General features: G+C 67.6%; 3 protein-coding genes across 7 annotated transcripts in view; 2 read left to right on the forward strand and 1 right to left on the reverse strand.

Moving 5' to 3' along the window:
- The window catches only part of SLC38A10 (solute carrier family 38 member 10), a 31,728-nt gene extending 22,054 nt beyond the window's left edge, over nucleotides 1-9,674 (forward strand). For 2 of the 5 annotated variants that reach the window (XM_054592994.1, XM_054592995.1), the window contains exons 12-17: nucleotides 3,599-3,766; nucleotides 4,125-4,577; nucleotides 5,080-5,202; nucleotides 6,197-6,220; nucleotides 7,905-8,066; nucleotides 8,225-9,674. In XM_054592994.1, the coding sequence (XP_054448969.1) occupies nucleotides 3,599-3,766; nucleotides 4,125-4,577; nucleotides 5,080-5,202; nucleotides 6,197-6,220; nucleotides 7,905-8,066; nucleotides 8,225-9,270 (1,976 nt within the window). In that variant the 3' untranslated portion in view covers nucleotides 9,271-9,674. The remainder of the gene's footprint in view (nucleotides 1-3,598; nucleotides 3,767-4,124; nucleotides 4,578-5,079; nucleotides 5,203-6,196; nucleotides 6,221-7,904; nucleotides 8,067-8,224) is intronic. The other 3 variants (XM_054592996.1, XM_054592999.1, XM_054592998.1) reach the window with 2 other exon arrangements.
- Nucleotides 9,675-11,421: 1,747 nt separating this feature from the next.
- NDUFAF8 (NADH:ubiquinone oxidoreductase complex assembly factor 8) lies at nucleotides 11,422-14,038 on the reverse strand. Its single transcript, XM_054593389.1, has 3 exons — nucleotides 13,650-14,038; nucleotides 13,391-13,501; nucleotides 11,422-11,765 (listed from the first exon to the last, which is right to left on the reverse strand). Exons 1-3 carry the CDS (start codon nucleotides 13,731-13,733, stop codon nucleotides 11,736-11,738), a joined length of 225 nt encoding a protein of 74 aa, XP_054449364.1. The 5' UTR covers nucleotides 13,734-14,038; the 3' UTR covers nucleotides 11,422-11,735.
- Nucleotides 14,039-14,077: 39 nt separating this feature from the next.
- On the forward strand, nucleotides 14,078-21,223 carry TEPSIN (TEPSIN adaptor related protein complex 4 accessory protein). Its single transcript, XM_054593375.1, has 13 exons — nucleotides 14,078-14,142; nucleotides 15,723-15,795; nucleotides 16,034-16,125; nucleotides 16,289-16,382; nucleotides 16,968-17,035; nucleotides 17,153-17,231; nucleotides 17,330-17,401; nucleotides 17,640-17,831; nucleotides 18,335-18,509; nucleotides 18,599-18,712; nucleotides 18,814-18,892; nucleotides 19,032-19,166; nucleotides 20,081-21,223. Exons 1-13 carry the CDS (start codon nucleotides 14,095-14,097, stop codon nucleotides 20,630-20,632), a joined length of 1,773 nt encoding a protein of 590 aa, XP_054449350.1. The 5' UTR covers nucleotides 14,078-14,094; the 3' UTR covers nucleotides 20,633-21,223.
- Nucleotides 21,224-23,172: the final 1,949 nt, after the last annotated feature.

A 23,172-nucleotide genomic window follows, 5' to 3' on the forward strand; every position in this document is an offset into this window, starting at 1 on the left:
TGGCGCCACGGCCGGGCCCGTGCCTGGGCATGTTGGTCTGTCGGGGGCCCCCGCGCAGAGCTGGACTCGGGCGCCAGTGTTTCCCCCTAAGCGGGCCGTGGCGGGTCCCGCGCGTGAGTTGGCGTGGGCGGCCTGCGCCGCGCGGCTGCGTCCCACTCCAGAGGCAGCCGCCGCGGCCGCGTCTCATTCCCGTATGCTTCACGAGGCCCTAACAGAACACATGGTCCCCGGAACCGCAGGCCGCGTGTTTGCAGCACGCCCTCTGTTTTTCCCACCCCGGCCGCCCTGCAGTCGGCGGGCTGCTTCGCTGAAGCGGGGCCTGCGGGGTCTGCGCCAGTGCCTGAGTAGGGTCACTGGTCTCTGATGTCTCGGGGACAGCTCTCCCTGGGGCCCCACTCTGTGGGGCAGCGCGGGGCGGGGAGGTGCTGAGCCTTGCGGAGGCGGGAGGCACAGGGGGCAGAGTCGCCCGGTTGTCTCCTGGCCGGAGCACCCGAGGGGGTCGGCGGGCGGGCACAGGCTTGTGACGTGGCAGCTCCCCCTGTGACCGCGGCGTCGCCTTAGCCCTGTCCCCCAGCGCCTGGCCCCGTCCCGTGGTGCCGGGGAGCAGCCCGGGCCTGTGCCCCTTGTACGACTCATTCCTTGTCCGCAGTGTGTGCGTGCGGGTGTCGGGTGCGGCCGTGCCCTTGCTCCATGGGAAGAAAGGCCGGTAGGGACCCCTGGGTGCCCAGCTGGACTGGAGGAAGGCCTCTTGGTGGCAGCGTGTTCCCGGCGCGGATGTAGGTGGCAGACAGTAACACAGGCCTCGGGGGGGTGCTGCTGCCCTCACCGGCTGGCCATGCACGCAGGCTGGGACGCGTCCCCACCACTGTGACGGATGCCGGCAGATGTGTGAGGGCCACGGCCCCCACGTCCGCGTCTGTCCTCGGGCCTGGGAGCCGCACGGTGCTGCTGCTGCTGCAGCTTCCCCGTGCCCGGTTATGTGTGCCATGCGCCTTCCGTCCCTGTGGTTCTGTCCAGTGTCTGCCCTCGCGTCAGGGTGCGGTGGGGAGCCCAGAGGCGCGGAGCCGCTAGATTCAGAGGGGCCCCTGGGGGCAGGGAGGGACACCGCCTCCCTTGTCCTGGTCTCCAGCAGCCAGGCCGCCTGGTCTCTCGGTGAACAGACCGCCCGCCCCGCCTGCCGCCCGTGGGCAGCCATGCCCGGTGGCAGGACTGCGAGGAGGAGGCCGCCCAGAGGGACAGCGGTGTCCCAGGGGCCACTTCTGGGCATCCGCGCATCCGGAAAATGAGCGGCTGCAGCGGCTGGGGTCGCCCCGCCACAGGTGAAGATGGCAGGGCTGAGAGCGAGCCCTGCGGGGCGCCGTCGTGTGCGCTGCGGCCGGCGGCCTGAGGAGGGGCCGACTGGGAGGAGGGGGCCGCCGCCCGGCAGGGCTGGGCTCGTGAGCCATGAAGGGACCTGCTTGCGTTCTGAGGGCATGACCTGGGGATCCTGTGTCTCCTGCACTCGGAGCCCTCCTCCAGGTGACAGGACTCAGGTGTCATTTTCAGTGACTCTTTTGGTGCTTGGCACCTGGGATGACAGCGCAGCGCCCGCCCTTACTGATCGCAGCACACTCAGCGAGGCTGGCTGGTGCCGGTGGCAGCAGTGTGCGCCCCTCGCCCTGGGACGGCTCTGCAGCAGGGCCGACAGGGAGCCTTGCCACGCCGTCTGCTGCAGAGACCAGCCTCGGGTGCGGGGGTCCTCGCCACGGTGGGCGGGCTGCCCTGGACGCTGTTCCTCGGACGCTGTTGTATAGACGCAGGGGGACCCAGGGGTGGAGCCGGGATGGCAGGAGTCGGCAGCCCCCAGCCCATCTCCCTGGGCCAGAACCCGGCAGCCGCTGACCCCGCTCTGGGCCCCGGGGGAGTCTGGCGGGTGACTGGCCATTGGCCTGCTGTCGCTGGGGAGCTCCTGGCCACAGGCACCTCAGTGTGTTGTGTCCTGTGTCACCACGGTTCTGAGGGTGCAGGGAGGCCACGTATTGCCCGGACTGCCCCAGGCCGGTTGAATCCATCACGGCCTGGGGGCTGGTTGCCTCGGCCAGTGATTGGTGGCGGGTCTTGCTTTGGTCATTGGAAGTGACAATCTGGAGGACCGGTGAGGTGGCTGGCGCTGACCTTTGGGAGCCGGGGGTTTGCGCCAGTGCAGGGCGCCCTCTGCTGGCCGCTCCCGAGCCCCACCTGCTGCCAGCCTTGGGGGAGCGAGTGGGGCTCCAGCCCCGCTGCCCCGCGGCCCCACCCACACCGTTACCCTGTTCGTGGAGGTAGCACTGCCGACCGCACGGGGCCATTTCCTGCCTTTCACCAGCCGCGGTCACAGCGCCCTTGGAAGCCAAGCAGGCGGAGCGCGGACTGCTTTCAGTTACTTGTTTGAAGTTTTACGTCAGTTTTACTGCGCCCAGGAGGCGTTGCAGGCCAGCGGTCCCCAGTGAAGAGCGCGGTTCTGCCGTAGAACACACTGTAGCTCTCGCGCGGGGACGGCTTTGAAGCGTGGAGCCCCCAGACCTGAGAAGGTTGCCGGGGCGGTGGCTGAGTCGCGGGTTCCTGGGCAACCCCACGCCTGCTGCGGCCGCTGCCCGGCTTGCCGGGCCTCACGCGGGGGGGCGCGCTGGTGTTGCCCCTGCTGAGAAGCGATGCCGATGCCCCGGGGGGACGTCCTCCCTGTGCTGCCGGTCGCTGTCGCCTCCCCTCCCGCCCCCTTTCCTGTCTTCAGGGGCCTCTGGCTTATGGCACTGCTTGCTGGTGCACGGGGCGTCGGCAAGGGGACCCCTGCAAGGCCACCGGAACCCGCTGGCCCGCGTGGCGACGGCCATGGCCCAGTTAAAGTCTGGGGTGCAGCCAGCAGGGCCCGCCCCGCCCGCACGAGGCAGGGGCTCCCTGGCCCTCCCCACCCGGCGCCCTGGCCCCCGACGTCCTCTCCTGTGGGGGAGCGGTGGCGGGGACTGAACAGGGTGCCAGCAGTGCCCCGCACACGCCCCGGCTGCGGCCCCCGCCCCCCCACGGCCTGACAGGAAGGAAGCGCGCGCGCGTGCTTTCAATGGAAACGGTTTCCGAAGAGGCTCGCCTTGGCCCAGTGCTGCGAGCCGCCCTTGTGCCCCTGCCGAGGACCCGCGCAGACCCGTGGGGGGGGCTGGCCGTGGGCAGGGGGCGCGGGCCGCCTGCCGGCTCGGGGCTGGGCTGCCCTCCTCCGCAGGCTGACTTTCACCCTCAGCGGCAAGCGGCGCACGGGGCTGCGGCCCCCACCCCCCACGCGGCAGCCGCAGGCCAGGCACAGCGGCCTTGTGCTGCCACCTGGTGGTGCCAGCCGGTGTTGCACCAAGCGCTGCTTTTCTGCACTCGGGGGTAAATTTCATCTTGACAAATTTTTGTTATGAATACACATGAAAAAGGACAGTTCTCTACGCTACTTTGCTGTTAACGATGGGACAGGAAAAACCACCTGCTTAGGCCCTGCCACGCGACGCGGGGGAGCGATCTCAGCCTGGGGAAGCCACCCGAGGCCGGCTGACCGGAGGGGCGGCCACGTAGAAACGCCACTCAGCCGGCCGGTCTGCGCCCCCAGGCCAGGATCCAGTCGTGGACGCGGCCGCGGACGGCCGCAATAAGCCGAAGCTGCCGCAGGAGAAGGACGAGATGGAGCAGGCCCAGATTAAGGGCCCTGTGGACGTGCCCCCAAGGGAGGACACCCGGGAGAAGCAGGAGGAGGTGCAGCTGGATCGGCCCGGGCAAGGTGGTGCGGCCCGGCGGGAGGCCTGGGGGCGTGCAGGGTGCTGGCGGCCGCCGGGGGGTGGGGGGCGCCCAGGGCTGCGGGCTTCCCCCGTCTTGGCTGAGCCCACGTCGGCTCCTTTGCCTCCTTCCTCGGTCTTGGAGGGTTGTCCTGCCCCTGCCAAAGCAGCAGCCGTGCAGCAGCCCGGTCTTGTAACTTTCCAGAAGCTACGCCAGTCCTCGCTAGACAGCAGGCAGATCGGCGAGAGAAGGCTGCGGCTGGCCCGGGCCGCCCCGTCAGGCCCTGGGACGCAGGTCACTGTCTCTGGGACAGAGGCTGGTCGTCTCCCCCTACCCCCAGCACACTCTCCATGTCTTTCTAGGTGTGGCGGTGCCTATGGGAGAGGCCCACCGCCATGAGCCCCCTGTCCCTCACGACAAGGTGATGGTGGACGAAGGTCAAGACCGAGAGGGACCGGAGGAACGTGAACATTCACACGTGGGTGACAAGGCTCCTGGGGCCAAGGCTCAGGCGGCGCTGCCTCCGCTGGACTCAGAAAGAGAGAGCCACGGACAGGGGCAGGCGCAGGCCTTGGAGGCAGCGGGGGCCCTGCCTGCAGACCCGCACAAGGCGGAGGAAGGGAACGGTCAGCCGGCCGCGGGGCCCGTGAAAGAGAGCTTGGAGCCGGGCCACAGGGGTCTGCCTCCTGGGCCCCAGGCAGCGCTCCCTCAGGGGCGAGATGCCGCTGGGGCAGGCGCCGAGGACGGAGGTGACAGTGTCCCGAGGCCAGACCACGCTGCAGGGGCTGCAGGCAAGCCGGCGGACAGTGAGCCTGGTGGGTGTCAGCCCGGGCCCGTCCGGAGAGGCCCTCCCGTGCGGGCGTGGGACTGGCCAGCCCGGGTCTCTCCTCTTGCAAGGCTGGTCCGCGGGAGCAGCTGCCCCTTCCATAGCCGCAGGGAGCCGGCCTGGTGGCTTGACCGCCGCGGCACTCCCTGCCACACTGCTCCCGTGTGACGGGGCGCACGCGGGGGCGGCGCTGAGCACCTGACGGGCACTGCGTGGCTCGGAGCCGGCTTGGCGCCGGCCGGCACGGCGCATGTGTTGGTTGGCCAGGGTAGTTAGCGCTGGCTCGCTGCCACGGCCTGGGAGATTGTTAAATATTTTTTATTACTTCCTTGGTAATCATCAGGTTGAACGTAAACCGTGCTGATGGGGGGAGGGGCCCAGTGCAGGGCAATTTTAGGGAGCATTTGCCACCTCTGTCCCTCCCCTGCCCCTCCTGTGTCCGCCCTCCCGTCTGCGTTTCCTGTGACCCTGTGTCTTTGCTGGTCGTGCAGGTGAGAAGCCAGCCCCAGGGGCCGGGCCGCCGGCAGAGCCCCGAGGTCAGAGGAACTCGGAGGGACAGGCCGGCGACCTTGCGGAGGGACAGGCCGGAGACCACGCCGGCAGCAAGTTGGAGGGTAAGGGCTCTGCTTTCTCACCGCGCACTCGGAGGGGCAGCTGCCCCTTCCTCCCAGACTGAGGGCCGCCGGCCGCCCGGGAAGGAGCGCAGGCGCCTGTGGTCTCAGGGGCCCTTTCTAGGCCGCCCAGTCTCGCCCTCCCCGCCGCCTCCTGCCGGGAAGGCTCCCGCAGCTCGCGCCTCTCCCTTTCTGCCCTGAACCCCGTCACTCAGTCTCAAAGCAGACGCGTGGCTGCTCCTGGGCGCCTGGCCTCGTGGCCAGCAGGTGGGGGCGTCGACGCCCCAAGGCCCAGCTGCTCTGAGGGTGGGCCTCCCTGTCTGTGCCACACCCCTAAGCTGGGGCGGCACAACAGGACGTCTATGTCACCCGCAGAGGAGACCTGTCTCCTGTCTGAAACGAGAGCTCCACCTGCCTTTTCCCTCCAGTGAGCGAGACTCGCTGGGAACCCCGCAGACTTTCTGCCCAGCTCGGGGCAGTTCCAGCTGTTGGCTCCTGACCCTCCTGGCAGCCTTGCCTCTCGGGCGCCGCCTCCGCGGTTAGAGCTGGTAGCAGCCGGCCTGGTGGCCGGTCCTGATTTCTCTGGTGACCCGCTGACTCCTGTGCCCCTTCCCAGGGGCTGAGCCCCCGTACTCGCCACATTCGGGGGCCATGTGCAAGGGGCAGCCCCCGTGTTCCCGGCATGTGGGGATCGAGGTGGAGCCACCTCAGGTGGGGTCCTGGCACGTGCTTCACTATCCTGAGCTGCCTCTTAGGGGGGCCCTGGGGCCACCAGCCTGGTGGGGGGGGGGCGCAGGTGTCCTGACTCAGGAGCTGCCTTAGAAACGTCACCTGCATTGCTTTGTCTGTAGCTCTAGTCTCCCCGTGTGTGTTGGTTCCAGTCCTCAGAATCTGTTGCCTAAACCTGTTTGATCCTTTGATTTTTTTCTCTCTGAAGAGAACTTTCACGGTTTCCTATTCTGCTTTTCTCCCGTGCGCTTCTCAACGGGATGAGCAGCTGAGATCCAAAAGATAGTAGCAGGTATGAACCGAGAGGCATGTGTCACAGTACCAGGTGCGTGTGTGGAGGGCCAGAGATGCGAGGGACAGGGCTGGCGTGGGCACGTGGTCCTGTAGGGCCTGGCGTAGAGCCCAGAGGCTGGCACACGCGGGGCCCTGCCCGTCGGTTGGGGTCCTCCGATGCCCCAGCTCGCTCCCTTCTCTTAAGAATGCCCTGGTCCTCCTTAGCCCTGCAGTGGCTCCGCAGTCACCAGAGGACAGTCTGTGAGCATTGGTCGCTTAAGGCCCCCCCAAGAGATGGGGCGGGGCCGCGTGTAACTTCTGCCGTGTGCATGGCCTGACACTAACACCTCCTGTGTGCGCGCTGACGTCGGGCAGCCCTTGTCCCCTCTGCAAGGCCGGCCCTATGGTCCCGGGGGCCGCACGGGCTTGTCATCCCCACTGTTTCGCGTGTGCCCTGGTGTCAGCGCAGAGCTGGCTCTCGAGGAGCCAGCGAGGCGGGGGCCCGACCTGCCTGGAGACGGGTGTTGGCCGCACGTGGGCCTGTCCTTGCGCCGTTGATCAGTGCACGGTCCCGAGCCACGGGTGCCGGGGGCAGGAGGGCTGAGGCCGGCCGGAAGCCCGTCGGAGGGAGGTGTGTGCGCCCTCGCCCGGCCTGCAGCCACGGCTTTGCTGCGGCGATTGTCCTGGGGACCCGTGCACCCCGTGGCAAGGCTCAGCGTGCCCCTCGCGGGCCCGCTGCCTGCGCGTGCCCTGTGGCCCCTGGGAGGAGGCCGGCCCACCCTCTTCCGGCGGGTCACAGGTCACAGGTCAGAGGTGGCTGTTGGGAGGACGGGCCGGCACACCTGTGTGCCCAGCCGGCGGGGCCATCGCTGGGTGGTGGCTCTCACGGCTGCGGACGCCCTCCTCCCGATATGCGCGTGCGCCTGCAGGCCAGCTCGCCCAGCTGCGGCGGCTGCCGAGCACCTGCCGCCTAAGCACCCGCGCGTCACCAGCACTCCCCAAACGGGGCTTCTCGCGTGAGCAGGTGGCCAATGCCGGGCTGTGGGAGGGGGGCAGGGCTCCCTTCCCTGTCCACTGCGCTGGTCGCTGCGGGTGCAGGCGTTCTCCCCCAGGCCACGTTCCGTGGGGGCTCTGGGTGGGGCAGCAGGGCCTGGCGACACTGCTGCCCCAGCCACCGCTCAGCCCGCCACCCTCCTTCTGAGCGGGGCCTGCAGCCCTGGCCTGCGGGCGGGACCGGGAGCAGCGTGGGGACACTGTGCACATCGGCAGTGGCCTTGCCCTGTGGACGGCCTGGCTACTGCCTCTGCTGGAAAGCAGGATGGCGCTGTTTTCCTTGGAGAAAATGTTCTGTAGGCGCTAGTACTTTTCTTCAGGATGGGGGCTCCCTTAAATCAGCCGGCCCAGGGCACGTGGGCACAGCTCCAGCAGGTACCCAGGGAGCAAGCTAGGGTACCTGGGACTGCCAGGGGTGTCCAAGCCACGGGCCAGTGCGAGTGCCAGGCAGTTAGACAAGTCGTTGCCACTGCTGCCGACCTTGCTGTGCCCCTGGGAGCGGCCCTGGGAGGCCCCCTTCCCTTAACACCTCGCTGACCAACAGGGGACAAGACGAGCCTGCAGGGTGTCCCAGGGAAGGTCCTCGTGGAGGCTCTGGTGTCCTGGCCCGCAGCCCAACACGGGCTCTGACGGTGTTTCCTGACCCCCAGAAGCTGGCCGGGCGGAGATGTTGGACCACGCCGTCCTGCTGCAGGTGATCAAGGAGCAGCAGGTGCAGCAAAAGCGCCTCCTGGACCAGCAGGAGAAGCTGCTGGCGGTGATCGAGGAGCAGCACAAGGAGATCCACCAGCAGCGACAGGACGGCGAAGAGGGCAAGTGCACGGTGGGGCGGGGCCTCAGCCCTGCCCCCGACTTTGTGTGGGGCTGCCTGTTTCGTAATCGCCTTAGTTGCCGACAAGTTGGTTCCTTTTAGTCCCGGTGTCAGTGGCTTCTGCTCGGTTCTGTGCTAAACCAGAGTCTTCACTTGCAGCGGACGCGCAGCCCGCGCCTGGGGTGGCCGCACCGAGGAAGGAGGAGCAGGAGTCCCACGACGCAGGGGCAGGGACGGTGGCGCGCCCTGTCCTGCAGCCTGTGGAGCCCGAGCACGAGCACAGGGCTCCGGAGCAGCCCCCGGCTCCGCCCCAGGGACACAGCCAGCGCCCTCTGGAGGGCGTCAGGGGGGCCGCAGCCGGCCCTCCTGGTGCGATGGCCGCGGAGCCCCCGGGGGCCCAGGCTGGGCCGAGGGAAGGCTGGCGGGGCCCGGGCGCCGAGCCCAATGGGGCTGGGGCACAGGAGCGGCTCCCAGGACCAGACCTCGCTGGGGTGCCTGGGAGCCCAGAGAAGCGTGACACTGGGGACCACCCTGGGCAGAGTCAGGACGTCGGTGGCGCAGGTTCCCAGGAGAGGGACAAATCAGGAAAGGAGGCCGCAGCCGCGGTTGCCGAAGCCCAGCAGGAGGCAGGCGCCCTGGAGGCGGAGGCAGAGGCTGGGGGCCCTCACATGAGGCCTGAGCAAGCAGGCCGGGACTGGAGACCAGGAGGCCTGCCCAGCAGGTCGGGGGGAGCGGCCCTGGGGGCCCAGGCCGAGCCGCATCAGTCGGCACACCCGGCTGTCTCTGCCAGGGCTCAGGGAGGCCGCCCAGAGGCCAGAAGGGAGGCTCTGGGCGGGGACCGCGTGCCTGCTGCCAGGGAGGGCGGTGCCATCCAAGAGCCTGAGCAGAGGCCAGACCCTGAGCTCGGGCCCAAACAGGCCGTGCCCGGAGCTCAGAAGCTGGATAACGCCAAGCCCAACCGCGACCTGAAAGTCCAGGGCGGCGCTGACCTCAGGAGGAGACGGCGGGATGTGGCTCCGCGTGAAGGTGGAGGGCCAGCCTCCAGAGAGGGGGTCATCATCAGCTTCGACCCCCTGTCTGACGTGCAGGTCAACGACCTCCGCAGTGCCCTGGACACCCAGCTTCGCCAGGCTGCCGGGGGCGCTTTGCGGGTGGTCCACAGCCGCCAGATCAAACAGTGGCCTGGGGCCCTGGAGGAGGCCTGAGCGCTCCCACGTGGCAGCTGTCCTCCTGGCCAGTTGGTCTCACTGAGGCGTGGCCAGGCCGCCGGTGGCCCCGGAGCGCAGCGGGGGCAGAGTCTCGGAGCTCACGCTCCGGAGGGGCAGTCTGTGAGCTGTCTTGCCGTGCGTCATTTCCCAGAGGGGTCTCTGCTATCCCAGATGCAGCTCCTGACTTGTACAGGTGACCGAGCTCACTGCAGCCCCACGGTGGACCTCTCTTGCCCGCCCCCCAGTCACCGCGGTGCCACGGAGTCCGCGGGCAGGGCTGGTGTTGCCAGTGCAGTGCGTCCTAGCGCTCAGCGGCCAGGCCCCAGCGCTCCGGGCACCACGGGTCATGCTTGCCTCGTGTGCTGAGTGTTACACAAAGTCTGAATAAACATCCTGCCTTCACTGTGAACCCTGCTTCCTGTCTGGGGTCTGGAGCGGGGCGGGAACTCCGTCCTTGGGCACCAGAGCGCGCCCGCGACCCCCGCGCAGCGCTGTGCTGCACCCTTCTTGGTTCTCCAAGTAGCTGTGAGATCTTTAAAAAGTCTCCAGCACTTGAGTCTGGTTAGCGAGGTGGGTGCCAAGGAAACCCAGCTGAAGGAAGACGGCGTGCGCGGCAGGCCAGTGACCAGCCGTGCAGCCCGAGGCGCCGGGGCAGTCAGCTGCTGCCAGAGCTCACTGGTGCCGAGCTGGGCACACGGCCAGCACACACTGACCAGGCCCGAGGAGGAGAGGCCCCGCGCCCGCAGCGGCGACTCTCGGGCAGCATGCTCGGCTGTCCCTGCCTGCCTGCCAGGTGTTTGTCGGGGTGTGCACGGTGCCCAGTGTTCAAGGAGCAGAAAAGCCGACAGCAGCCCCAGGGCCGCGGGCTGCTGTCCCACGAGCCCAGGGCCTTCACCACTGTCTCCCGTGTGCTCCCAGCTCCCTGGAGGACAGGGTCGCGCGACTCCGGGCCCCGCCGAGGCAGCGTCCTGGGGCCCAGAAGGGCCACGCTGCCTTGACCTCGGGGCCTCGCAAATCGGTTTTACTTTTTACTGTAATTTCTGTGCACTGGGCAGCCTGCCAAGTAGGAATGAATAATAAAAGGACTGGAATTTTCTGGAGGCCGAGCTGACTCCTCCCGAACCCAAGAGATGGGGTGGGATGTGTGGGTCTGGGCGCTGCTCGTGGGGGGTGGGACGCGCCTCCGGACATCTTGGGAGGCCCAGGAGCTGAGGCTGGCGCTGGGGGCGCGCCTGGACAGTCAGCGGGGCAGCAGCCCATGGTGGCCCTGGGGGTGAGACTTGAGTGGTGGCTCTGCCTGCCACCCTGGAGTTTGAAAGCATGGCAGGAGGGAGCCCGCGGTGGGGCAGTCCTGGGAGGAGCCCGGAGGGGAGCCCGCGAGGTAGCGGGCCCTCAGGCTGGGCGGGGAGTGCAGCCGAAGCTTCAGGCCAGGCGCACCCACCCCCACCCACCCCGCCCTCCGGCCACCTGGGGGGGCGGGGACGCCTGTCACGTTTCCGGTCCAGAATTCCAGGGGTTGCTGTGAACTGTGACGGCCCAGCAGCCCCCAGCCCTTGGATCGCGCTGGCTGTCCCTCCAAAGCCACCCCCTCAGAGACCCACAGCTCAGGACGGACACTCGCGTCTGAGACCTGGGGGTTTCACCACGTGGGGGAAATTGGGCTCATCCTGTAGTAGAGTTTTAGAAGGAAACAAGGGCAGGCCTCAGTTCAGGGACTCAGGGAAGCCACGAGGGCGTGGCCTGAAGACTGGGTGACCTCCGCACCCCTGGGAGGGGCTCCTGGAGCAGCGGCATGCGCCCGGCAGGTGGTGCTCAGGGGCTGTGGGCTGGGCGGCACTGGGGGGCCATCGGCGTCAGTCCCGGCCAGGCGCCCCGGGACCAGACAGGTCAGGAGGGACTTGACCGATTCCCTCGGAGGCTGAGGACGGGCAGTGGGCGACCCCACGCGCGAAGGGACCTGCAGCCTCGCTGGTCTTGAACCTGCTGGGTTCCTGGCCTCGCTGCCTTCTACAGAGAACCCTCCTTCCCCTCTGATTCCGGATCAATCCCCGGTACCAGGGTCCCTGGGTGGGGTCTCTCCCTCAGGCCATCGGTTTTCTGCCTTCCGTGCATCCTGTGAACCGGCAGTTACACCCAGGGGCTTCCTGAGATTCAGATGACATTTTATTAGTGAGAATTCTTTGAAAAGCAGGAGTCCTGAGGCAGTAAGTCCTGCCGCCCACACTCTGTCCAGGTCTTCCGAGCCAGGCCAGGCCTGTGCAAACACCGTGCGCAGAGCGGGGGCCTCATGGGGCCTGCGGGGTCTGCTGCCGGCTCGCTGCAGCCAGCTCTAACCGGAACCCTGCGCGCATGATGCCGGGGGCTGCCGCCCCCTGCCCGTGGCCGCCCCAGCGGGGCCGGGCCTTGCGGCCCTCAGAACTCCAGGTGTTTCAAGGTGTTTGGCTTTGTGCCCTCGGTCCTTCCTAAGGGCCTCCCTCCAGGGTCTTCTTGGCCTGAAAGATAAAGTATTTTGTCTTGAGGAGTTGTTTCCAAGTTAGATGCATCTCCAAAGAAAACTCAGGCCAAAGGCCACCTTCTAGCCAACACCTTACAGGAAGCTTGGTTGCAGACTTGGCTGGTGGGAGCTGGGGCCCCCAGACCTCAAAACCAAGGGCCCCCAGCATCAGGCACCGTGCAGGGACCCTGCCTCCAGAGGAGACAGGTCAGAGATGCTGACACGCTTGCCCAGGGATAGGGCTCACAGGACGCAGCTGGCACGGAGCCCTGCTGGCCTCGGCAGCCCCCGGCCTCGCGTTGCAGGCGGGCTGGGCACGAACGGGTTCCTCACTCCCATCCCAGGCTCTGCATCGAGGGGAGGCCTAGAGAGTGCAGGGCTCGGAGGGCGGGGCACACCTGCCGAAGCATCTGTCTGTGAGGGGAGCAAAGGAGCACAAGCTAAGTCAGAGGGGACTGGGCCCCTGTGACAGGGGCTCCCGAGTGACTGCCAAAGGGTGCAGGAGAGCCTGGGCGCGGCCCGGAGCGTCTGGCCTTGACCTCGAGGCCAGGCAGCCCGGAGGGCGCCCTGCCCCGTCCCCGGGACAGCCGCAGGTGGGGCGGCCACCCAGAGGCAGGCGCAAGTCCGAGGGACAAGGGCAGCTTCGGCGGACGGCCGCCGGGGTCCGAGGCGGTGGCAAGGCTGACTGGGGTGGCCCGAGGCCGGCGGGCCGCGCCGGGACAATCTGAAAACCGCAGAACGGTGCCATGGCGTCCCTGAGCCTTGGAGAAACGCGCGTGTGGACCATCTGAGCTGGACACGCGGGTGTTCACGTCCTCTCAGCCACGTGCTTGGGATGATTCTGGAAGGTCATGACACAGCCCAGACCCAAAAATCCTGCCAGGCCACGGAGTGCGGGGCGCTGGCCCAGGACCCTGGTCCTGACAGCCTCAGGGCAGGCAGCCCCGACGCAGCGGCCCCCGGACGCCAGGCCTCCTTGTCCTTTAGGACACAGACGTGGAAACGTGACGCTAACTCTTTACCTGCCTGCAGAGCCTGACGATTTCCCCAGGTTTTCAACGGCGCAGCATTTGATCGGACAGGGACCAGGAAACGTCCGGGTTCAGAAACAGAAGGGACCTGCTGTTGCATGGCTGGAGGCAGCCCGACTGCAGAACCCAGAGGAGGAGGAGAAACCCAGCCTACGGACCAACGGGTTCGCCTTTCACCCCCCCCTAGAACGGGGGCCGGCGGGGTGCCTGGCAGCCTAATAGGTGCTGGGCGCACCAGCGGCTGAAGCCGTACGCAGCGCGCACGCGTGGCTGGTAAACACCGATGTCGCTAAGTCAGACCACGCGCTGCAGCGCCGGCTGCGGGGGGCCCGAGCGGGGGCACCGCAGGGCGCTACGAAGCGCTCCCACCCGCTCGGTCACCCCCGTCGCCGTCCTCGCGGAGGGCCAGCAGGTGTCCCCCCACCTGACAGGCACACAGACTCCGCAGAGGCGGGGTCGCGCGGGATGGTGGGTCGGTGAGCAGCGTCAAAAGCACCAGCGGGTGCCCAACACCGAACCTGGGAGAAGGGGAAGCCAGCGGGTTCCTCACACGAAGCGAAGCTGCAAGTGAGGGTCGGGGGCGTCCACCTACCGCAGCGGCGAAACAGCTCCGTAAGGCCTCGAACTCCTGCGCGCAGAGATCCTTCCTTAGGCGGCCGCCCGGGGCCGTGGACGCCTGCACGCACCTGCCGTAGGCTGCGGCCTGGGGTCGGGGCGGCGCGGGAGGGGGTCGCGACGGCCCCCGCGTCCGCGGGCCACGGGGGCAACCCCCACCCCGCCCCCGTCGGCACCTGCCTCCCGCCCCGTCCCGCCCCGCCCCGCAGGACCCGCCTCACCCGACAGCTCCTTACCTCGGTCCCACAGGCCGCCAGGTGCTCTGGGAAGGCACGGAGGCGGCTTCGCACGCGCCCCCACACCGCTCCGTTCCCCGACATGAGCGGCTCTTCCTGGTACCCACGGGCGCCGCGACCTTAGGTCCGTCCTCTTCCGGCAGCAAACACCTTGATAGGTCGATACTTCCGCCCATCACCTTCCCTACGCTTTCTAATTGGCCAGGGCTCCAGTGTATGTCTCTACCTCTCCGGAACCGCGGTCTTCAAGGAGCCCTTTAACTGGCTGGTAGGCTGTCTGTCTTTGATTTGGGACTTCGGATTGGCTCAGGCTTAAATTGTTTACCGAAGTCGTACTCAGAACCGTCCCACAGTAGTGATTGGCCAGCGGGGCCAAACCCACGTGGTGATTGGAGGGGTGTGGGGCCTGGCGGAAGCGGGGCGGGGCCGGAAGGTGACCGGCATCATGGCGGCCACGCCGCAGCTGCGGGACCGTCTGAACTTCCTGCACCGGGTGAGTGCGGGCACCCAACCGTGCTGCGCGCCGCCTTTCCCGGCTCGCCCTGAACCACAGCCATACGCCTCCCGAGCCCCGCTCAGCCCGGTCGGGGTCACCGCGCTCCGGCCTCTCCCGGATTCCCAGCGCCCTCCGACCTTCCCAGCTTCTCCTTCGCTCCCAGCCGAGGCTGGGGGACCCCACCCCACGTACGTGGCGGAGGCAGGTCCACCGGAGACAGGCCCCCGAACAGAACCCGAGCAGGAAGAGAGCTGTGGGCGCTGGTTTCTGTCTTCTCCCTCAGCTTAATGCTGTTTTGCACAGAAAGAACCGTAGTGAACCCTGGGCGGCATGAGCACAGCCGGGCACCAGTCTGGGAAGCCGGGTACTGCCGCGGCCCCGGGGACGCCCGGAGCTCCCTCCCCATCCGTGCGCAGCACTGGACGTGTCTAAGGGGAGAAGGAGAAGTGAGGCTCCCTGAAAAATGATGAGGGGCTGTGCCTGCCCGCTGCCAGGCACCCACGTCAGGGCCCTCCCGCCCCACCGGGGCTGCCTCCCTGAAGGTTACGTTTTGAAGAACGGCCTCCGGAGTTGCAGGAGATCCGTGCTGACGATTGTGAGCCCTTTCCAGTAAATGCTCCGACAGAGGCAGGGAGCCTGTGACCAGGTGTGGGCCAGAGTGGACATCCGTTCTCCTGGTGCCCAGAGCTCTCTCAGGGGGTGTTTTAGGAGGACGGGGCCTTCCTCCCGCTGCTAGAAGCCCCACCCGTTCTCAGTGCGGAGGGCCCCTCCGCGGCCGCGGTTCCAGGGCTCCAGACTCCGGCTCCACTGTGGGTCTCGGTGGACATGCGGCGTCAGTGGTGTGTGCACACAGCCTTGGGTGTCAGTCAGGCACATGTTGTGACACTAGACAGTTGCCATTGAAACTAGTCTGTGGCCAGCCCTGTTCTGAGTGTCCCCGAGGCCCTGTGTCCTGTCTCCCGCGGGGGCCCACGCAGAAATGCAGGTTCTGGTTTTCACTCTCAAGGTAACGCGCAAGCGTGTAACACGAGTATGTTTGCGTTGAGCTCGCAAACAAATACGCACAGTGAGCTGTTCCCCGTATGGGTGGCTTATTGCCGTGGGTGGGTTCCCCCAGGTTAAGCTGTCGGGGGGTCAGATCTAGGGATTATGTCACGTGGCCAGTCTGTGCTCCAGAAAGGCAGACCCTTCCCAGCGCCCCGGACGGGAAAGGGGCTCACTTCCCTACTTTCTTGTGTTTGGTAAGTAGCCGTAGTAAAGGTGCCTTGAAGTCATCTTGCCCATCTGTTAGCGCAGAGGCTGGGGGGCTGTGTCGCTTCCGGGCCAAAGCAGGATGGTGCGTCACCATGACTGTCCAGAAGGGAGGCTCCTGCCAGCTCCCTGCGGCTGGTGGGACCGCTGTCCTCTCCGGGGTCCCTCACCCAGCAGCATGCCAACAGCGAGAGAGACTGGCGTCCCCAGGAGCCCCGAGAGCGAGCATTCCAACCATCTCGCAGGGGTGGCCGGTCCCTTGGAGGCCGTGGGCCTGCCCCTGTGTACAGTGGCTGCTCACGGGTGGGCATCTCGCTGCCTTTCAGCTCCCGGTTCTCCTGAAGGGGACGTCGGACGATGACGTGCCGTGTCCGGGCTACCTGTTTGAGGAGATTGCCAGTATCCTTCCTGTGTCCCCACGCAAGGTCCCTGGGCTTTGATCCTGGGGGGTCTGTGGTTCTTTTCCAGAGTCACCCTGTGTGGGTGGGTCTGAAGCCACAGGAGGCCGACGACCCCTGGAGGCCAGAGGCCCCTGAAACCGGGGCCTGGTTGGGCGCCTGCGGGGAGGGCGCCTTGCGGGGTCGGTGACAGGAAGGCCCATGCCAGCCACTCTTTCCCTAACCCGCGCGCCTCCCAGGGATCTCCCACGAGTGCCTGGGCAGCAGCCAGTGCCTGCTGGAATACCTCCTGTGCCGCCTGCAGAGCGGCTCCGGGCGCGTGAAGCTCAAGGTGCGGCGGGGAGCGCCGGCGGCCCTGGGTTCGGCGGGGCCTGAGGTCGCGCCCATGGGCGCGGGCGGTGGGGTGGAAGGGGAGGGGCGCAGCGGGGGCGGGGGCTCCCCGGGCCTGGCCCCGCCCCACATGACTGTCCCTGCCCCACGTGACCGTCCCGCAGGTGCTGAAGATCATGCTCCACCTGTGCGGGCACGGCTCTCCCTCCTTCCTGCTCATCCTCAAGCGCAACCCCGCCTTCATCCAGGAGGCCGCAGGTGCAGCCCCGGGGGCGGGGCCGGGGCCGGGGCAGGTTTCAGCCGGTGGCCCTGAGTCTGGGCGTGGCCCCCGCCTCCCGGACCCCCCTGTGCGCTACTCTGGGCCCCTGTCGCTGGCATCTGCCTCCCCCACCGACGGGGGCCCTTTTCCCCTCCGGCGTCCCTGCGCCGTGTCCCTCCGTTTGAGTCCTGCGGTGCCTTCCGCCGTCTGCCGCCCTCACTGCGCTGCTGCCAGCGACTGTCTCTGGCTGTGCCCTGTCGGGCCTGCGCGAGCCAGACCGTCTCGTCTGTCTGTCCCAGTGCCCGGCAGGCACGCCGTCGGTTCCTGGCGGACGCATAAGCCTTCCCTGCCTGGGGCTGCTTCCTACCCAGGGCAGCTCCCGGGGCCTGAAGCCGGGAGCGCAGTGCGCCTGAGCTCTCGGGAGGCCCGGGAGGCCGTGGGAGGGGGGCCTGCGGGCCCGGCATCCAGTGCGGGCCCAGCCTGCCCTCATCCGGGTGCCAGGTGGGGGTTGGGGGGGTGGCCATAGGGGCGGGGCCGGGGGCCCTGAAGTTGCCCAGCAGGGCCCTGCTCTCCCCACCCTGCAGTGTTCACGGGACCCCCGGACCCTCTCCACGGGAACAGCTTGTACCAGAAAGTGCGGGCGGCCGCCCAGGTGAGCCCCGGGATGGGACGCCGGCTGCCCTGCTGTGGGGGGACCCTCAGGGGTGGGTGGTGGGAGGGGGCACAGCCGGACCTGCGGCCACACTGAGCGCCCTCATCTCCTGCCCAGGACTTGGAGAGCGCCCTGTTCTCGGACACCTTGTCCCCTCCTCCTCCCTCCCAGCCTCGCAGGACCCTGCCTCCCGCAGGTATGCAGCCACCGCAGCCCCTCCGCAGCCTGCCACAGGCTTTCCCCGGGGTGGGGCTCGCGCCCCTCAGCTGTCGGGTGACCCCGTCCCCCCCGCAGGCATGGGCTCCCAGTCCAGGCCCCAGAGCGCCCTCCAGGGCTTCGGCTACAGCAAGGACCAGGGCCACACCGGTGAGTGCTGTGTGGCTCTCGGGGCAGGGATGGGGGCCAGATGCGCCAGGGGACACAGGGCAGGAGGAGCTGGCCGGTCCAGTTTTGACAGGTGGACGCGACCAGCCCCGTCGGCTGGGAGTGCGCGTGAGCTTGTGCCCCGTGCCCCGAGCCGGGAGCAGCCGTGGCCCCACCTCCTGGGAGGACGCTGGGGGACACGGCTGAGGGGCTGGGCCGTCCCCCTGTCCCTCTGGCACAGGCTCTACGGGGGAAGCCTTCCTCTCCACCATCCAGAAGGCCGCAGAGGTGGTGGCCAATGCGGTGCGCCCAGGGCCTGAGGGCCCTGGCACCCAGGGGGCCCCGCCGCGGGGTGACGCCTACCAGCCTGCTGTGCCGCCCTCAGCCAGCCACAGCCAGCACGCCCCTGGGAACACGCTCCTGGGGGCCCGAGGTACGGGGCGGCTCCTCCCTCGGGGGTCTGCCTTTTCCCTCCCCCAGGCTCCTTCTGTGCGCGGCTGGGGCTCCGTGCGGTTCGGGCCAGGCCCAGCCTGGGCCAGGGAGGGAGGGAAAGAGGGCGGCTGGCCCCACAGAGCCTGCCGTCGGTGCCACGCACGTGCCCGGGGCCCCTGTGGCCTGCCGCCTCGCCTGGTGCGGGCCCGCCGTATCCGGACTCTGCCCGCTGCTCCGAGCAAACGGCCTGGGGGGGTGTCCCCGTGTGTCCCTTCGTCCCCGCTTCTCAGAGGCAGGGTCGGCAGCCGCAGCCCCGGCCTCTGCCCGTCCTGACCCTGGTGCGAGGCCGTGCCCGCTCTGCCCTCGCTCCTCGTCCTGTTCCTGGAACCGGAACCCAGGCGGCCGCCCTGGTTCCTCCCGGGTCCCCCAGTCCAAGGGTCCCCAGGTGGCGGGGCGAGGCTGGCCTGAGGCCCCGGGTCTCACCTGCGGCACCGTGTCTCCCAGCTGTGAGACACCAGCCCGGACAGGCCGGCGGGGGCTGGGACGAGCAGGGCGGCGGACCCGGCTCTCAGGGCTCTTCCCAGGAGGGCGGCCGGAGCGAGGGCTCGGGCTCGGGCAGTAGGTCAGGCAGCGACAGCCCCTCGGGAGCCAGCCGGGCACCCAGTGACCTGGCCGAGAGGTGAGCCGGGGCTTCCCCAGGGCCCCCTCCCTGAGGGGTGCGGTCTGGGAGGGCCCGCCCTCTGCCCTGACCAGCTGTGCCCCTGACAGGGTCGAGGCCATGACCCTGAGCGACTGCCAGCAGGAGCTGAGGCTGGTCCAGATGGTGACACAGGGGCCGCGCGCCTTCCTGAGCCAAGAGGAGGCACAGCGCTTCGTCAAAGAGTGAGCCCCGACCGACACCCCGCTCCCCACCTGCCCTTCGCCCGCGGCGCATGGAGGCGAAGGCCTCAGCGCCCACGCTGTGAGGTGCCCCCTTCCCGCAGGTGCGGGCTGCTCAACTGCGAGGCCGTGCTGGAGCTGTTGACGCGCCACCTGGGCGGGACCGGCGAGTGCGTGCAGATGGTGAGGCGGCGCGCCCACGGGCGGCCCGCGGAGACGGGCGGGAGGGGGCGAGCGCAGGGTTCCAGTGGGCACCCAGGGGACACTGGGACTCGGGCCTTCTGGGGTGGAGCCTGCTGACCCCGCCCCCGCCGGCCTGCAGAGAGCCCTGGGTGCCATCGCCTCGCTGGGCTGCACAGACCTTCTGTCTCCGGAGCACATCCTGCTCCTCGCCCGGCCGCGCCTGCAGGAGCTCAGCGCGGGACGCCCCGGACCCGTGACCCACAAGGCCACCAAGGTGGGTGGCAGCTGGGGCCTGGAGGAGTGGGTACAGGGACGCCCTCTCTTTCTGGTGTTTTCCAGGCATGCCCCCCTTGCCTCTGTCCCCCTTTTCTGCCCGGGTCGGGCCTGGCCTCCTGTCTGCTCAGGGGGCTCCAGGCTCGCCGGCTGCCTCCTGGGCCCGCCCCCGCCCCGCGTGCCCCCTCGCTGCCCAGCAGCCCTGCCCTGCGAGCTGCCCACGCCCAGAGGAAGCGCCCCGCCTGCTGGGGCATATACATCCCCCCGCCCCCGCCGCCTCCCTGGTCTGTGTGTGGCCCCCGGGTCTGCGGCTCCGCGAGGGCAGAAGCTGTTCCCTCCAGCCGAGTCCCCTTCCCACTAGCGCCTGGGCTGTGCGGAGCCGCCGACCCGCTCGGGCCTGTCCTCACAGCTGGGTCCCGCCCCTCCGTTGCCCGTCGGGATCCCTCGGCTTCTGCCCGTTTCCTCTCGGCCACCGACAGTGCAGATCCTTAGCTGCCAGGCCCTAAGTCATGCTTCATCAAAGCAGCGGCCAGGAGCGCGCGGCGGCACGGTGGGGCCTCCCGGTGGCATTCCTGGAGAGCCGGGTTTGGGGCACGTGTGCTGCCTCCAGGGCTGCTCTCCGGTGCTGGCTCACCACGTGGCAGGTTCCCTGGTGGGGAGACGCTGTCACGGGACAGCGGGCCGGGGAGCAGGTGGTGGCGTCTGTTGGCACACTTGGCGTGGCCTGGTGTCTGTGCAGCTTGAGGCCCCCAGCGGCCCTTCAGCTGGGACGGCAGTGAGGAGACCGCTGGGCGCGGAGCAGGGGCGCGTGCGCCCTGAGTCGGCCCCGCCCTGGGCCGCGGCCTCGAGGGGGAGCCAGGCCCTGGGCGGGGTGCGCCTTGCGTGCCTCACCAGGGCCCCTTCTCCCGCGTGCAGATCCTGAGGCATCTCGAAGCCTCCTGCCGACAGCGGCCTCCTGCGCGGAGGCCCCTGCCCGAGCCCAGCCCCGAGGCCACCAGCTGCGGGGGCCCCTCGGACCTGCTGACCGACGCGGTGCCTTTCCCGGGAGGCCAGGCGTTTCTCCAGCCGCTGAGTTCAACCCTGTGGTCGCCCAAGGACCCTACAGCCCCTCGTCCCCTGGATGGGTCCCCCCTTCCAGCCCTCGGGGACACCACGGAAGTCGAGACCAGACTGGCAGGTGCCGCAGACCCGGAGGCCAGGCCTGAGCAGGGCCTGTCACACGCGCGCACCCCACCTGGAGGGCCGGAGCACAGTCGGGGCCCCCACGGCTGCCCATGGAGCCCGGGGGCCAGTGACAGCCACAGCTCCTTGTTTGCCGGCATGGAGCTGGTGGCCTGCCCCCGCCTGGTGGCAGCTGGGACTGCGGAGGAGGATCCCCCACGGCCCCCTGGGACGTTGTCGCAGAGGGTGGCGGCCAAAAAGCCCCCCGGCTCAGAGCTGTCAGCTTTTGCATTCTTAAACTCCTGACCTCGTGGGCCTGGGCTGCACATGGCGTGCCCCCCCGCCCGTGACTCCCAGGACCCCGCAGCTCCATCCGTCCCCTCTGCCCTCAGCGCCGGTGTCTGCGGTTGGCCTCTCCGCGCCACTCGCTCCAAGGCCTGGGCAGGGAGCCGCCCGGCCCGGGGAGCTCCACGTGGACGGACGCTGTCCGGGAACGTGAGCAGGAGCCCGTGGGCTGCCCAGAGCCCGACGGCCCTTCTTGGACGCGTGGCGGCACCAGCAGCTCCCCGCGGGGGCGCCACGTGCCCAGATTGGCTGGTTTTCGGCAGCATCAGAAGCTGAGCTCTTGTCCAGATGGGTCGCCGGTGGGGCCTGCTCGGCCTCCTGCCTCACAGTCGTCTGCTCTGACGACAGGAGCACGTGGCCTGTTTGGTCCCACCTGTGAATCTGTCAGGCCCCTCAGTGGGGCAGAAGGGGTCCCGTGGCCTCCCTGGAGGGGTCAGGACAGGAGGGAGGCCTGGTGATCGAGCTCAGAGACCGGACGCCCCCTGAGCTGCCTGGAGTTCGCAGGCAGAGTGCAGGGTGGCACCCAGCTCCTCCCATGGCAGCGGGTGTTGGGGGCGGGGGGGGGGCCGCTGCTGCTGGCTCTGCAGGGACCCAGAGGGGAAGGCCCTAGGGCTGCCCCCCCCCCAGGCCCCCAGAAGCTGGTCGTTGGGCCTCGGGTCCCTGTGCAGCGGGCCGGTGGGCCGCAGGCCCTCGGGGTCCCTGGGAGAAACGTGGGAACCAGGTTTCTGGTGTGGATTTGGAGCCACTTCCTGGATCTTTGGTTTTGAGCTCAGAACCTCCCTCCGCAGGGCAGCCCTAAGCAGCCGCACACCTGGGTCTGGATGGGGGTGGGGTGGGGCCCAGCCCAGGGCAGCCCCTCAGGCGACCCAAGTCCGCTCTGCCCCGGGGGCGGGTGGTGGGCTGGTGGGGAAGCTCTGTGTGCCTCCTGGATAAACCCTGTGGGGGGGGGTGCGGGGAGGGTGTGTGAGAGAACGGGAGAGCAAGAACGAGGGAACTGGTGTTTACCAGGGCGCTCCCAGGGCTCCTCTCGGTGGCGTGCCCCTCCCCCCAGGACTGTTTGGGTCCGCTGTTTTCTTAATTACAATGTTTCCAAGAAACTCAGTCTCTTAAGTAGACACAGACTGTTTGGATTATGTATTTCTTTGTGAGTTTCAGTAACTTGTGCCTCCTAAGGAAGTCAGTCCATATCATAGAAGTTGTCAAATTGTCTTAATTTCTTTAGGATCAGTAATTTCCTCTCTCGGTAATGACAGTTCTTTTCTCTTTTTATTGGTTAATCTGATTAGAAATATATTAACATCATTGATCTTTTCAACGAACTGACTTCTGGTTTCATTTTTCTACAGCTTTCATGTTTTCTACTTCATTGACTTCTGCTCTTACTGCCTTGAGCGCGATGTTTATTTTTCTTTTCCTACTTTAGGGTAGGAGCTTAGATTATTATTTGAGCTGTTTATTCCTTTCTAATGGAAGCATTCTGATGCTCTAACCTCTATGCTGCTTTGTCTGCGTCTCATGAACTTTTATTTATTTTTATTCAGTTCAAAATACTTCATAATTTTCCTTGTGACTTCCTGTTTGTCTAGGGTTAAAGTTAGGTTATTCCTGTTATTAACTACTTTAAGTGATACAGCGAGATGACATTTTGTATGACTTGAACTTTATCGTTAAAAATTTCAAACTTTTGTTAAAGTTTGTTTTGCGGCCTAGACTGCAGTGTTCTTGAGTGTCCCTTGGGCACTTGGTCTAGAGAGAGCGAGGGGCCAATATCCTTCGTGAACACAGATGCAAAGCTCCTTAGCAGAGCACGAGCGAGTCGAATCCAGCCGTGTGTAGAAGGGGCCTGCACCACGATAGGTGGGATTTATCCTGGGAACGGAAGACCGGTTTAACGTCTGAAAACCACTGTAATTCACCGTATTCACACATCAGTGAAGAAGAATATGCAGAAAAAGCAGAAGAGACAAAATCCCACTTTTATTTATGAAAAAAACTCCTAGCACACTAGAAATAGAGAACTTTCCAGGGTTGCATGGGAGGCAAGGCGGCGTGGGTGCGGGGGGTGCCCGGGGAGGGGGTGCTGGACCCGGGACCTGGAGCCGCCCCGCCCCGCCCCGCCCCGCCCCGCCCCGCCCCTTCTCTCCGCTTCTGTTCCCCACGTTCCCGCTCGGGCTCCGCCCACGCCCGTGAGGCCCCCGCCCCCTCCAGTGGCGTCCAATCGGCAGCCCGTCGCCGTGGCGGCCCCCCGGTCTGCGCGGCTCCTCCCACGCTTGAACTTCTCGACAGACAGCCGACCGGCCCAATGAATGCCGGCGGCGGCCGGAGCGGCCAGCTGGAGGGCCAATCCAGAAGCGGCGCGGGCAAGGAAGGCGGGCCTTCGTGACGGACAGAGGAGGACGTGCCAGGCGGGTTGCTGTTGGTTGCTAGCAGCCTCCGCTCGCCGGACCGCTCGGCGGCGTCAGCGTCACCTGGGCCGCGGAGCCGGAGCCGTGGGCGCGAGG

This window comes from Pteronotus mesoamericanus, unplaced genomic scaffold (genome assembly GCF_021234165.1).
Source record: "Pteronotus mesoamericanus isolate MK-2021 breed Mesoamerican mustached bat unplaced genomic scaffold, CSHL_Meso_final scaffold_408, whole genome shotgun sequence".
Lineage (NCBI taxonomy): Eukaryota > Metazoa > Chordata > Mammalia > Chiroptera > Mormoopidae > Pteronotus > Pteronotus mesoamericanus.